The sequence below is a fragment of the Coturnix japonica genome, chromosome 2, assembly GCF_001577835.2.
Source record: "Coturnix japonica isolate 7356 chromosome 2, Coturnix japonica 2.1, whole genome shotgun sequence".
Taxonomy (NCBI): domain Eukaryota; kingdom Metazoa; phylum Chordata; class Aves; order Galliformes; family Phasianidae; genus Coturnix; species Coturnix japonica.
In genome coordinates, this window is record NC_029517.1 from 103,956,089 (window position 1) to 103,968,991 (window position 12,903).

At 37.0% G+C, this 12,903-nt stretch overlaps 1 protein-coding gene across 1 annotated transcript in view; it reads right to left on the minus strand.

Annotated features, from left to right (window-relative positions):
• Positions 1–1,465: 1,465 nt before the first annotated feature.
• Positions 1,466–12,903, minus strand: part of ARMC1 (armadillo repeat containing 1) — a 27,746-nt gene continuing 16,308 nt past the window's right edge. The window contains exons 4-7 of the mRNA XM_015855687.1: positions 7,893–8,082; positions 4,507–4,623; positions 4,305–4,379; positions 1,466–3,735 (exon numbers count right to left, since the gene is read on the minus strand). Of these exons, the coding sequence (XP_015711173.1) occupies positions 3,544–3,735; positions 4,305–4,379; positions 4,507–4,623; positions 7,893–8,082 (574 nt within the window). The 3' untranslated portion in view covers positions 1,466–3,543. The remainder of the gene's footprint in view (positions 3,736–4,304; positions 4,380–4,506; positions 4,624–7,892; positions 8,083–12,903) is intronic.

A 12,903-nucleotide genomic window follows, 5' to 3' on the forward strand; every position in this document is an offset into this window, starting at 1 on the left:
ACAGGTATACATTACTCTCTCTGTTTTAACCAATACACATGCAAAGTACTGACCACTTAAATCAGATTTTTTCAATCCTTCATGAAAAGCAGACAAAACAGGTGGTGCACTGCCTGCTCCATGTAAACAAGAAATAGGACAGCTGTACCCTAAAGCTTTAGAGAAGGAATGTTAACAGCAAGTCTCACCCCTGAGGCTAATTAGCTGCTGTACCTGACTGAAGAAGTCTCCAGTGACCCCATCACTGACCCCTTCTGCCAAATAACAGCCTTTTAACTTTTCCTAAGAATTACAAACAGAACATGAGATGATTGAGAAGATACTTTCATCCCTATCTTTATTTATTTGCATAATCCTTAATTTTCACTAATAGATTTGTTCAGATTTTAGGAAATCAAAATAGACGGAGAAGAAACAGGACAGCCTTCTGGAAGAGAAACACAGCACAGAATGCTGCTGCTAATTTTTATTACCTGTGTTTTTCAACTCCGCTGGCTGACAGCTGGAACTGTTCACAGGCAAAAAGGAGCACCCACATTTTATTTTCCATTGCATGCAGTTATAGGAGTACTTCACACCTGCCACTTTGCATCTGCCTAGGTATTCAATGTTTTCTTCTGAATTAGCCCCACACAGTACGCTTGCCACCAGCTTAAACGGCCTATGGCAAAGCTCAACATCATCAGCTATTTCTGTACAAAATAAGCCATAGGTGTTTGTGGAGCAGGAAAGCAAGACCGCGTTCTATTTCATAATACTTCAGAATGCTTACAGTGCTCTGACAGCTGTTCACTGAGGCACAGCTATGAATCTCAATTTTGCCTCTACCTACCCCATCAGCATTTGTTCTTATTATGTAGAAACATGGTAGTGATTATTCTATTATGTTTCGCATTGCTATTACCTTAGGACAATTCAGGATCTTAAACCATCAATGCAAGGCAGTGAATTCCTTGGAAAGCAAGGAATAGCTAAAGCAACGTGAGCCCACAGCTGTCTCCCAGTTCAAATTCCTTCTGGAAGCCTCTATTTTATATTTACTTGTTTTGCATCTTTTTAAGTCAAAGTACTTTCTTACCTTTCATGTGACCTCTGAAAAAGTACAAGCATAAAATCATCAACAAAAAGCTTTTTAGGACCAACTACCACAGTGAAGGTTGCTTATTTTCCCTAACGAAATACACACCAGATACCATCAAGTCATTGAAAACTAATGTTCTAAAATAAGATAGCTTAAGAATGAATTAGAGACAGTATCCTTAAGTGGTTTCTACTTACTTACTCTTTACAAAAGCTTTGTTTGAAACTAAAGTACACTCTAAACATACAAAAAAACTCATTGTGATATGCAGCAAAGGTCTAAGACTGTTAACTTGCATTGCACCATTAAATAAGATAACAATGTCCTTTTAGTACCACAAAAAACTTGAATGTCACAACCTTTAAGAAGCCAACAGCAGTCAGATTTTTAGTTATATTATCCTTTATTATTTTACAATATATTTCAAAAACTTTTACAGATGCCTTAAACTGTTCTACAAGAGCTGCAATACTGTCATAAAAGCACACCTACAGACCGAATGCACAAACAAACTTAATACCTACTGGTATCGAACCATTAATATCCAAAGGGTGTAGTCTTTTAGTAAATAGATGTGCAGCAATGCAAATGCAAACAGATGTTAATGCAGAAAAACAAACTCTGCATTCATGGCTATAGAACAGAGGACTTTTTAAACACATTTGGTACTGTAACATTCTAGACAGCAATATGAGTAATATTACATATTTAAAGCAATACATGCTCTGAAAAGCCTGTATTTTCAATCTGTGCGTGTAAACCTGAATCAAAAATAAACTAGTTATATTAAAAAACATGAGACACCTAGTCTGCCAACAAGCTCTTGTTTTTGTCCTATCCGATAACTTGGGTGGGTGAACTCTAATCTGCGTTATTATTTTACATTACCATCCATTCTGTAGTATTATAGCAGCCTGTGAATTTCCTTTATTCCTTGTGCACAGGCACAGGGGAATAACTTTAATGCATTAAACTTTATCTCTGAGTCTCCAAAGTGGTTAAAAAAAACAAAAAAACAAAAAAACAAAAACAAAGGAAGTTAACATTATAGCAAATACATTACCACCAAAAAAAAGCATTGGATAATGAGGTTTATATTATTATTTAAAGTTCTCAGCTGTACTTCTCTAGTGCAACAAAGCTGTGGCACTGCAGTTTTCAAGCACTGTGTATTGTTGAATCCCCTCAGGCACACAGTGAGTACTAACAGCTCAGATCTATATTAGTCTATCTACAAAAGTTTTGCTTTTATTATCATTTCTGGTCACATAAATTACTAAGACGACATCTTTAAACCTATACTGTCTGTAAATAACAAGGTAAAGCCCATTGTTTGCACATTTTTAAGCCTGTCCAAGCTGATGTACTTCTATGGGAACCTCATGAAGACACGAGGAGAGAATTTACATGTCGTGTCTGTTAGGTAAAAAAAAAATAAAAAGGGTTATTAAAGTCTAAATTTATGAGTGGCACTGTGGCAAAAGAGGCATTCAATTCATTCAATCCTGCTTTATTCTTCAAGTTCATTAAGTTTCAGTTACCATTAAGTATTTCCTAACAGTGAACACCATTTCTCAACCAAATACAGCCTCTATCCCTCTTCAGACAGAGCTGCAATAGGCTGTCACTACCTCAGACCACAGCTTTTTTGCTGCAGTCTTCCCAACTAGCCTGAAAAGCAGTCAGTGGTATTTATTATTTATATACATGAGCCAGTCACATCCATCATTACAAATATGTTCTAGTTTATTTACTGTACAATGTATGTACACATTCTTGTGTTTACTCAATCCCTTATTCCTTAATCTCGAGCACTCCAATAGTTAAATTCAGAATGAAAAGAAGAAAAAATAAGCAATACACATAAAATGGTTATAAATTTCAAGTATGTAGTGATGCCAGCTTAATAGCAAAAAGAGAGCATCATGCTCATTGTGTGAAAAGGGTTGGCAAAAATGAAGGTAAAAAGAGAGGCAGATATATATATTTTTTTCTCTATAGTCAGAATACAGAAAATTGAATCAAATTAGTCCTAAGGGATGCAGAAATGAAAAGGGCATTTTACGTAATACGCATTTAGTCCTTACGATTTTCATTCACAGAGGCCCTGAGTCTTAAGTTGAACGGATTCTCCCTATCATGTGTTTTACGTGAAGTCAAACTTAAAGCTCTATACACAGAAACGTTTGGTATATAATAGTGGACCCATTTTCTTTTTAAAAAAGTGAAGCAATAAAATCTACATGGAAAACAAATAAAGGAACAATTTGATTGGAGGCCTCTGTCCTTTGACCCCTGTCCTATCAGGTCAAATGTCCAATAAAATGTAAAATGCAGCATACGTTTGCGTAATCTAAAATTTTTGTGATAATTTATTGCAAATTGCACTTGGCAGTTCACCACACCAATGGAAAACTGGCCCCCCTGTTGGCTCACACAGTCTTTTAACACCAAATACAAGTTCACCAGTAGAAAGATCTGGATAGAAAGTTTGCTGCTGTGCTGAGCCAGCTTGCTGCACCTTCTGGATGTGACCCAACACGAGACACTGCTTTATCCTGTTCCTTACTAGGGCTTTCGTCTTCTGGTAAATACTCGGGTAGATCTGTATTCTGTTCTACTTCCACTGGAGTATCTTGGAACGGAACGAGCATCTGATAAAACATAAGAGATTAAAATCACGTCAAGTGTTGCAACTTGAAAGAAAAGAATGGAAGCTCACGATTAGGCACAGATACTGTGAGAATCCCTCTGCCCATACAGTGAGAACAGAAAGTGACACATCTAGAATCTACCATGTTTAGAAGATATACACAAAAAGCTCTGGTTTAACATGGAAGAAAGACACGACTCCAAAGACATAACTCTTCTACTAAAGTTATGAAATTAAAACATTTCAGGAATTGATGCTACAAAAAAAGAAGTTTCAATCTGATCCCTTTCATATCAAGAAAACATAATTAAGGATATAATAAAATTACAGTATTTTTTACCTCTTTCTAAACAGTTCAATGATAAGATCTACAAAAGTGTTCTATGTATACGTGGCCTGACATATAATACTCTTTGTTCTCCTTACAAGTGGGTATTAGTCCCAGTTACAAGATTTTGCGTGGTTTCCAGTGTTATGGAAGCAGTGGTGTTTATATTAGAAACAGAGTGAAGCAAAGTGAAAAGGTTTCAAGAGTAAAGAAATATCTATTTAGAAAGAGACACATCCTACCTCCTCACCACTTTCACTTTTTACAACTTGCTGTGCCTTCATAACTTTGGTTGATGCTATCGCTGTTGCCAAAGCCTAGAACAAGCACAAAGAAAAATAATCAAGAACAAAAATGCAACAACGTGAGGATAAATAACAAAGTGAAAAGAAAAATAATCATAACAAAAATACAGGAGGATCTGGAGAATTACTGAGCACTTACCTCTGCTTTTAAGTCTGAGCGAATTCGGACCACACATCTCTGAACAGCCATTTGAAAAGTAAAACTAATAACACCTTTAATTTTCAGCAAAGCTTCTTCACAAAGATTTCTTCGAGACTAGAAAGAAAAAGAGGCCCACATATGAAGTATTTACATAATACGCCATGTAAAAGTTAGCAATTGCTAAGGAATTCCTGTACATCTGAAGGCAGGTAGTTATTCAACAGCAATTACATAACATAGAAAAGACTTATATTTATGCGCACAAATATTAGACTCTCTTGCCACAAAAAAGAAAGACAGAAAGAAAGGGAAAAAAAAAAGAAACTGCTTACACTTTAGAAATCAAAGAAGGATGGAATCAACTGTAAATAATTAGAGAAAAATGCTGAAAAGCAAAGAATGTTTTTCTCCGTATGATCAGCTAAACAGTCCCCTCTGGTTAAGTTCTGATTGACTGAAGTGCTCATTGATGAGTAGTTAGTGTTTAAGTTGCTATTTATCAGACACCTTGCATCCATACTGACTGAAAGCATCAGAGCAGCTGTTGTATCTTGCAGTTGCTTTGTCTGTGGCAGCTCATGGACATCACTACACAGCGTTATTTCAAAAGGGAAAATATTTGGTTGATAACCCTAAGGGGGTTATGTTTAAAGCAAGTGACATCACCTACTGTGCTGTAGCATTACATCGATCTGTACTAGTTGCATCTGTTCTATATTATCTTAGAATGTTCCATTTTTCTCTCCTTTTTAGTATTTGCATGACAAGACGGTTGTAACAAAACGCAGCAAAATATATTTGGAGAGACTGCTAACACAGAAGGCAAAAAACTTAACGATGCACTGTATCAGAAATAAACTCACTGTATTACAAAGTTCAATGTAAAGATGCATTTAATTTTTAGTCCAAGTTTTGGTGGTGTTTTAAATGCTAAGTTGTTTCAAAGCATATTAATGTTAGTTGCCAAATACCTACTGGTCACAACCTGGGACAGTTTCATGCAGAAAAGGTTAATAAACTTATTTTAAACTTTCCAAGAGCTGACTGGAACAGTTTGTTGTCAGTAGTTTAACATACGCAATGAAACTATTCATTTGTGTAAGTTTATGCACTGAAACAATTGACATTTATCACAATTAAAATTAACATCGCCAGATACGCTGCATTTATTATATACAAGAAGTATCTGATGCAAAGATCATGGCTGCCTTCCATGAGTGAATGTCTAAGCTAGTTTTAGACACAAGAAGCAACTCATTTGCAGCTTCTTGGCCTAAATAACTAATAGTTGTATGGCAATGCTGTAATAGAACTTGACTTTTTAGTTTGAGATCCCAAGCTAAGTTACCTTAGGCACCTCAGTTTAATTCAGAACAAGGTTTTCAGTGATCAGGTACTCCATTCTCTTGAATAAACATCTTAAGGATAACCCTTACCAACATCCATTCAGAGCCCTGAACAAGCTGGAAGTTTGGTATCCTCCAGCTTTAATGCACAAACGTCTTTTGCAAAGTATGCCTAACTATAACAATGAGGCTCAAAGTCCATCAAATTCCTGAACAACTGCTTCTTTATTCTTTTGTTTAATCTTCAAGCTTACAATCTAATTTGGTAATTAGACCTTAAAACAAAAACATCCTGCCGCACACTAAATAACAACTGACCTTTCCTCTCTCTTGCTGCAGTAATCAATACTTACTATTTGAAGTTTCGAAATACACAGTAACGTTAGGACTTGTCACCTTTCCTAACAGCGGCTTTTTGTCTCTAATCCAAATAACTGAAAAACCCAGTGGTAAATTGAGAACACAGTATTTACTGCCCTGCATTTATTCACTATGCTGCCTGACACTCCTGTGTCTCAGATAACATTCTTCGCTGGTTAAGGTGGGTATAAACTGTTAAATGAAACTAAGCTGCTTTTATTGTTCACATCTTTCACCATTTTCCAAGTCCCCACCTTATTCCAACATTTTTAACAGCACTACAGGGATGTTTAAGTGTTGGATGGGAATCTGGAGCATCACTAGATTTCTTTAATCAACTGATGAAATACAGAGCTATTTACACTGCATATCGCCAGCAAGCACGCAGTCAGATTGTTCTTTTCTTCAACAATGAGCTAAGAAAGCATGCTGGTGTGCTCCAGGCAACAACAGAACCCTGCAGTTTTGCTCTCTGGATCTGAATATCTAAATCTCATACACTTTTTCAGAGTAACAGCAAATACCTCTGTCTCAACATCTGAAACGTAAAGCTCCAGGTTTTATGCTCAGGTTGCATTTATCAAAGTACACATAAAAAATGTTTTTAAGATAGAATTGGACTACAGTAAGCACAACTAAACTCACAGTCAAAGAGGATGAAATTTCTTTCTTGGAAAGATCTATGAATAAATAAACCAAAAAAAAAAAAGAAAAAACCCAACCAAAAAAATAACAAAACAGGACACAAACACTTCAGAGTACAAAAAAACAACAGTCTTGACAAAGAGCTGCCTTTATAGGCAGAGCAAGGGGTGGACAGACAAAACTGTAAAAAATATTTACTTTGCATAAAGTGAGCTAGAACAGCATGTTATTTCTAAAGCAATTAACTACGATCTTATGAAAACAGTACGGCGGGCGTTGCTGTTGATAAACTGGGCTTGTGGACACGCTTACTTGGCAAAACGTAAAGCAACAAAGCAAAGGATCAGGTTTGATCATTTAAAATGGGTACAAAACCAAAGATACAGAGTCCGGAGGGCACTTGTGGATAACATGCTTAAACAGTCTACATGCTGTTTGGCAGCCGTAAAAAGGCAAACATGGCCCTGGGGTGTTATCTACAGGGGTACGGTAGATAAATCCGTAGAAGTAATTCTGACATTATATAAAGACTCAGTGAGACCTCATTAACTCAAATGCCATTCTGGTCACTACAGTAGAAAAGATCTCACAGTCAATGAAAAGATGTAGCAAAACCAACCCAAAAAAACAGTGTTTCCAAATTAAGGCAAATAAAAAAAGCTATTTTGATCTCTTACACATAAGCAAACTTCTCCTTTTTTAAGACTGCTACAAGCACCAGATACTGAGTGAAACTGCCAAAGGTACCTTGTTTATTCCATTCTTTCTTGAAAAAGAAAAGAAAGGAAAAGCAGGATCAAAATAGTTTTTACAGAAGGTAAAAAAGGAAACTTGCCTTAAAAATGTCCTTATACATTCTGAGTATGCTCAATTTATGCAAGATTTTATATCAATCCTGTGGTATGAAACATAATTCAAAGAAACTGCTGATGATTATCACATGCACAACTAGCTCGACCACGTTACCTATGGGTGCAGAACACATCTCAGTACAGTACGCCTTATTTACAGAAGTGCAGAGGGTTTCCTTACCGAATCATCAAGGCCATCTATATGTAAAACCACTGTCTTAGCACGTTTATTTGTGCTGCCAAGGAAAAACTGTGCTTTCCGTCGACGATAATTCATTTCATTCACATTGTCCATGTCTGACATGTTGGAAGACTGCAGGATGTCATAGACTTCAGAAGCCAGAAGTTTAGTCTCTCCAGGAGTAGTGGTCCTTAAAGAAAAAGGGTTTAAGACGTGTAAAGATTTATTTTTACATTAGCTCTTCAGCTGTCCTAGCAACTGAAATGCTATACTCCTCACGCTACAAAAATACAATTACACAGTCAATACACAGCAAAAATGTTAAACAGGACTTCTATAAAGGAAAACAAAAAAAATATCCAACAGCACTTGAGTCAATGAATGGCATATTCAATCGCTGTCTGATGTCTGTATCTAGTTGAAAATGAGAGTCTTTAGGCCACTTTTGTACTTTTGAGTTCCTGTTCTACCATTCACATTTTAGCACACTCAACTGAACAGAACTCAGTCACACTTGTTTTCACTCCTTACAAGGCATCATACAAATGAGAGACCAAAAGCTACGACTGAAACTTCAGTGGGGCTTGGAATTACAGAAATCTATTTCCTTATTACTCACACTCCAAAGTTTTAAGCTGCTTTAATTCTTACATAACCATAAACAAATCATGGTTCTTAAACTGTAAGAATACAGTTCACATTAGCTGGACAACTAGAAACAAAAAGCAGCAGTAGATTCTCAGCATACTAATGTTACTTCAGTCACACCAAGCCTTGTTTGTTTTCAAATAAAAAGCCTCAATAGTTTTGAGATACATTTCTTTTCCCCACTTCCATCATTACATAATAAAAATTATCTCTCCATGGAACTGTAACCTTTGCAAATGTTTTCTTCTCAAAAGTTGTTGAGCAACAACAATGAAGTAGAATCCCAGATTATCTTAAAAATCTGAAGGATATTCACTTCTTAGATAGAAAATGCAGATTTAGTCTGAACATATATTAGTTCCTTATGATTAATGAAAACTAATTTTAATAGAGAATATAAATCCATTGTCCAAACTCATCCTTATTTTAATTACAACACTGATTCAAATCCACGTTCAGAAACAAAATTAATATACCACGAGCAAGCAATTAATCTTAAAACAATGAATGGGAGTTTCACTGTTTTCTTTAGCAAAGGCCAAATAATTAACAAGTACATTTAGATTTTTTTGTTTGTTTGTTTCCTATTTTACTTTCTTAACTACCATACGTTAAACATCTTCTCCATCATAACACATGTTCAAGAAAGAACAACAAAACAAGCACATTAAGAATTGGTTGGATGCCAGGAAAAACTTCTTCTCAGTGAGTGATAATGCATTGGAACAGGCTGTGCAGGGAAGCCATAGAGTCACCATCCCTGGAAACGTTCAAGAACCATGTAGTTGTGGCAATGAGGAACATGGCTTAGTGGGCATAGCGGGGATGGGTTGCAAGCTGGAGTAGATGATCACAGCGGCCTCTTCCAACCTTAGTCACTCTATGAATTCATAACCTGTGGGATATCTGTTAGCCTTCTTCCCTTTTCCTTCTGTGCACACTGATTTAGGCAGCATGCCATCAGGGAAGAAAACCTGAGTTCTTGTGGTCACTCAGAACATTAGTGAGCATTAGAATTCAAGGAAGAAAGGGAATAGCAAGACATTGCCTAAACCTAATTATAATAAAGAAACAGCCAAGACCTGAAATAGCAAAGCACTTTAGCACATGTGCAATTTTTAAATACACACTTACATTCTGCCTTTCTACTGAGGAAATAAAATGCTTAAACCACAAGGGCACACTGCTTGTTCATGGCCAACCTCTTGTCCACCAGGATGTCCGGGTTCTTCTTTGCAGAACTCCTTTCTAGCAGGTCAGTCCGTAAGCTGTACTGATGCATGCAGACATTACTACCCAGGTACAGGACTCTGCGTGTGCCCTTGGTGAATCTCATCAGGTTCCTCCTCACCCAACTCTCCAGCATGTTGCTCTTATTTGATACAAGTACTTTTAAGTTATTCCCAAAACAAGTCTATGCAGGTAAATATGTATACAGACACAGAGCACTCAGATAATTTTCTGTAATTTTTACCTGAAAGATTAATGCCATCTATCACAAAGTTACAAATGATAACACAAATTATCCCTTCTACATTTAAAAATGTCCCAAACACAAGATTTTACTCTTAAAAAAGTAGAATCTGTTGAGCTAAATGATCAAGTGTGAAACAAAAAGAGCCTGAAGTTCACATGCTACAAATAACATAAGAATATGCGAGGTAAGAATGTCAGATTGCAAGACAATCTCAAGAATAACAATAATAAAACAACACACAGTTCTATTTTGCACTAATGCAATACAAGACTTTCAGCAATGCATTTGTAACAAAAATCAAGAAGATCTCCCACAAAGCCTTCTATAATCAAATATACTAGTAAAAGGAGTGAATAGAAGTTCTACATCAGTTGGTTACACATTCATTAAAGCAATATACACAACGGCTATGGAAACAAAAGAAGCCTTAATTTCCCTTAGAAAAACATCCATCTGTAAATAAGCAAGTCTAATAAACCCTTTTCTCTGTTAAACCAAAGTGGTACTCAACACTGTTTTTATGCACTGTATATGTAACAAGATAAAAACCAACAAAACTTCATGTAGAATTGAAAAATATTAGAATAACAAAAGCATTAAAAAAAAAAAACAAAAAAAAAAACCAACACATGGGCTGTGGTTTTGTTGCCTGAAATGAGGGGAAAAAATGAAACTTTAAGAGATGAGTGTTTCCAAGACACCACTACAAGTCCCTCTCATCAATTGTGTTTCAGTGGTTTCTGACAGCCTTACTCATAGCCATTCAATCCAGCCTCCCACCACTGCCAGAGCAGCAGAAGCAAATTCCTGCTTATTTTTCTGCCGTTTCTCTTGTATGGTACTTCATCACCACAGAAAGCTTATGAACTTACTACTGAGTCACTATGCAGTACCCAGTTTTCTGCTGCTAGTGAAAACTCCAGTCCCTGGCTGGAGTAAAGTGAGAGTAAGTAAGAGTTGGCGGTAACATCTTACATTACTTCAGCAAGATTTAGAAGATGCCTGTCAAAAACCCAAACCTTTAATTTTAACTGTCTTCTTGAATTCCTGTCATCCTAGATTGCTGCCTGTCCTTCCTTCCATTATGCTCACTCAAAGCTGGCTGTGTAAGTATGATGGACACAGAATCCAAGTGACATGTGCTGTATTTGTGAGAAGAGGATAAAAGAAACATTTCTCATTTTCTTTGGAATTAAAAATAACCTTATAAACGTGGTCCAAATGCTGCAGATGTTTTTAACATATTTTTAAAATCAGGACTCAGTATTTTAAGACAGACTTAACACTAATGGCCACAACTCCAAAGGTATATTTGATGTGCGTAAAGTATGTGTGCTTGGATAGAATGGGTAAGCAGCACGTAGCATTATGGATGTATCATCAGCATGTGATCTAAACACACATACGGCATCATAAGTGATAACAGAATATGCCCAACAGTCCTCCCTGTAAAGTAATATCTGACATAAATGTAATGTAGACAGTTGTGTTTCTTCCTTTGGAAATATAAAGGTTGAGGAAGACTAATGTAAGAGTCTTTCTCCAAACAGGGAAAACACAGGACACAAATATTTATTTTTATATATTTTTATGTATGTATTTTATGTATTTTCGTGTATGCGTGTGCATGTATAGATGCACAGAAACCATTATGTGCATTTCCCTAATGGCATACATTATGCTTTAAAGAATAAACCAATAACAGAAATACTACAATGGAATTTTGTTAGAATATTCTACTGAGCTTATAGCCTAGACACTGGAGAGCTTCAAGTTAGGGAGGGTTTGCCAGAGATTCAGTGACATCTCAGATTCTATCAAAAGGACTCGTGTCATTTAATTCCATACTTAAAGCCCAGACACACTTATACAATGGCATTGCTTTTGGTTGTATCTAACCAACTTGTGATGAGAATTCAAGGTTCCTGAAAGTCTCTGAATCATCACTGCAGCTGGGATAGGTGCTGGGGAACTAGAAAAACTAGGAAAGCAACTGTCACATTCATCTTCAACAGAGGCAAGAAGGACAACCCAGCTGGCCAATCCCTGGCAAGGTGGAAGAGCAGCTAATCAATTCTAATCAATTTCCAAAAACATGAAGGAGAAGGTGATTAAGAGCAGTCAGCACTGATATACCAAACAGAAGACTTACTTGGCCCAGAGTGTGATGGTCAACAAAGTCTGACTGCAGGCTGCATTCCCCAGAAGTTCATACCAGGACCAGCTCTGTTCAGCACCTTCACTAAAGGTCTGGATGATTGAGTGAACCCTCAGAATGTTTGCACCCTCACCAGAGGGTCGTGCTGCCAACCAGAGGGACCTTGACAGCCTGTAGAAAATGTGCTGGTGGACACCAACTTGAACAAGAACCAGCAGCATACCCTTGACAAAAAGAAAGCTAATGGTATCCTGTGCTGCATTAGGCAAATTCTTGTCAGCAGGTCATTCTTCCCTTCTGGTGAGGGGCCACACCTGGAGTGCTGTGTTTAGGTAGGCCCAAAACTGAGACTGTTCAATCTAAAGAAGAAAAGGCTGGGGATGATTTTATGCAGGATGGAGTTTGGCTCTTTTTAGCAGTGCCCAGCGAAAGAACAAGAAGCAATGAGCACAAACAGAAATACAGAAGTGTCTGTTGGAACATCAGGAAACACTTTATTTCTCTGTGAAGGTGTCTGAGCACTAGCATAAGCTGCCTAAAGGGAATGCAGGATTTCACCCTTCTCCAAAAGCTGCTCGGACATGAGCCTGGGCACCCTGCTCTGGGTGTCCCTGCTTAAGGAGGATTCATACCAGATGGACCTAGAGGTCTTGCCAGCTTCAGCTGTTCCACGATTCTGTGAAAACCTTTAGAAAGTTCAACTGAATGCCATACTAATTTGCCTACTC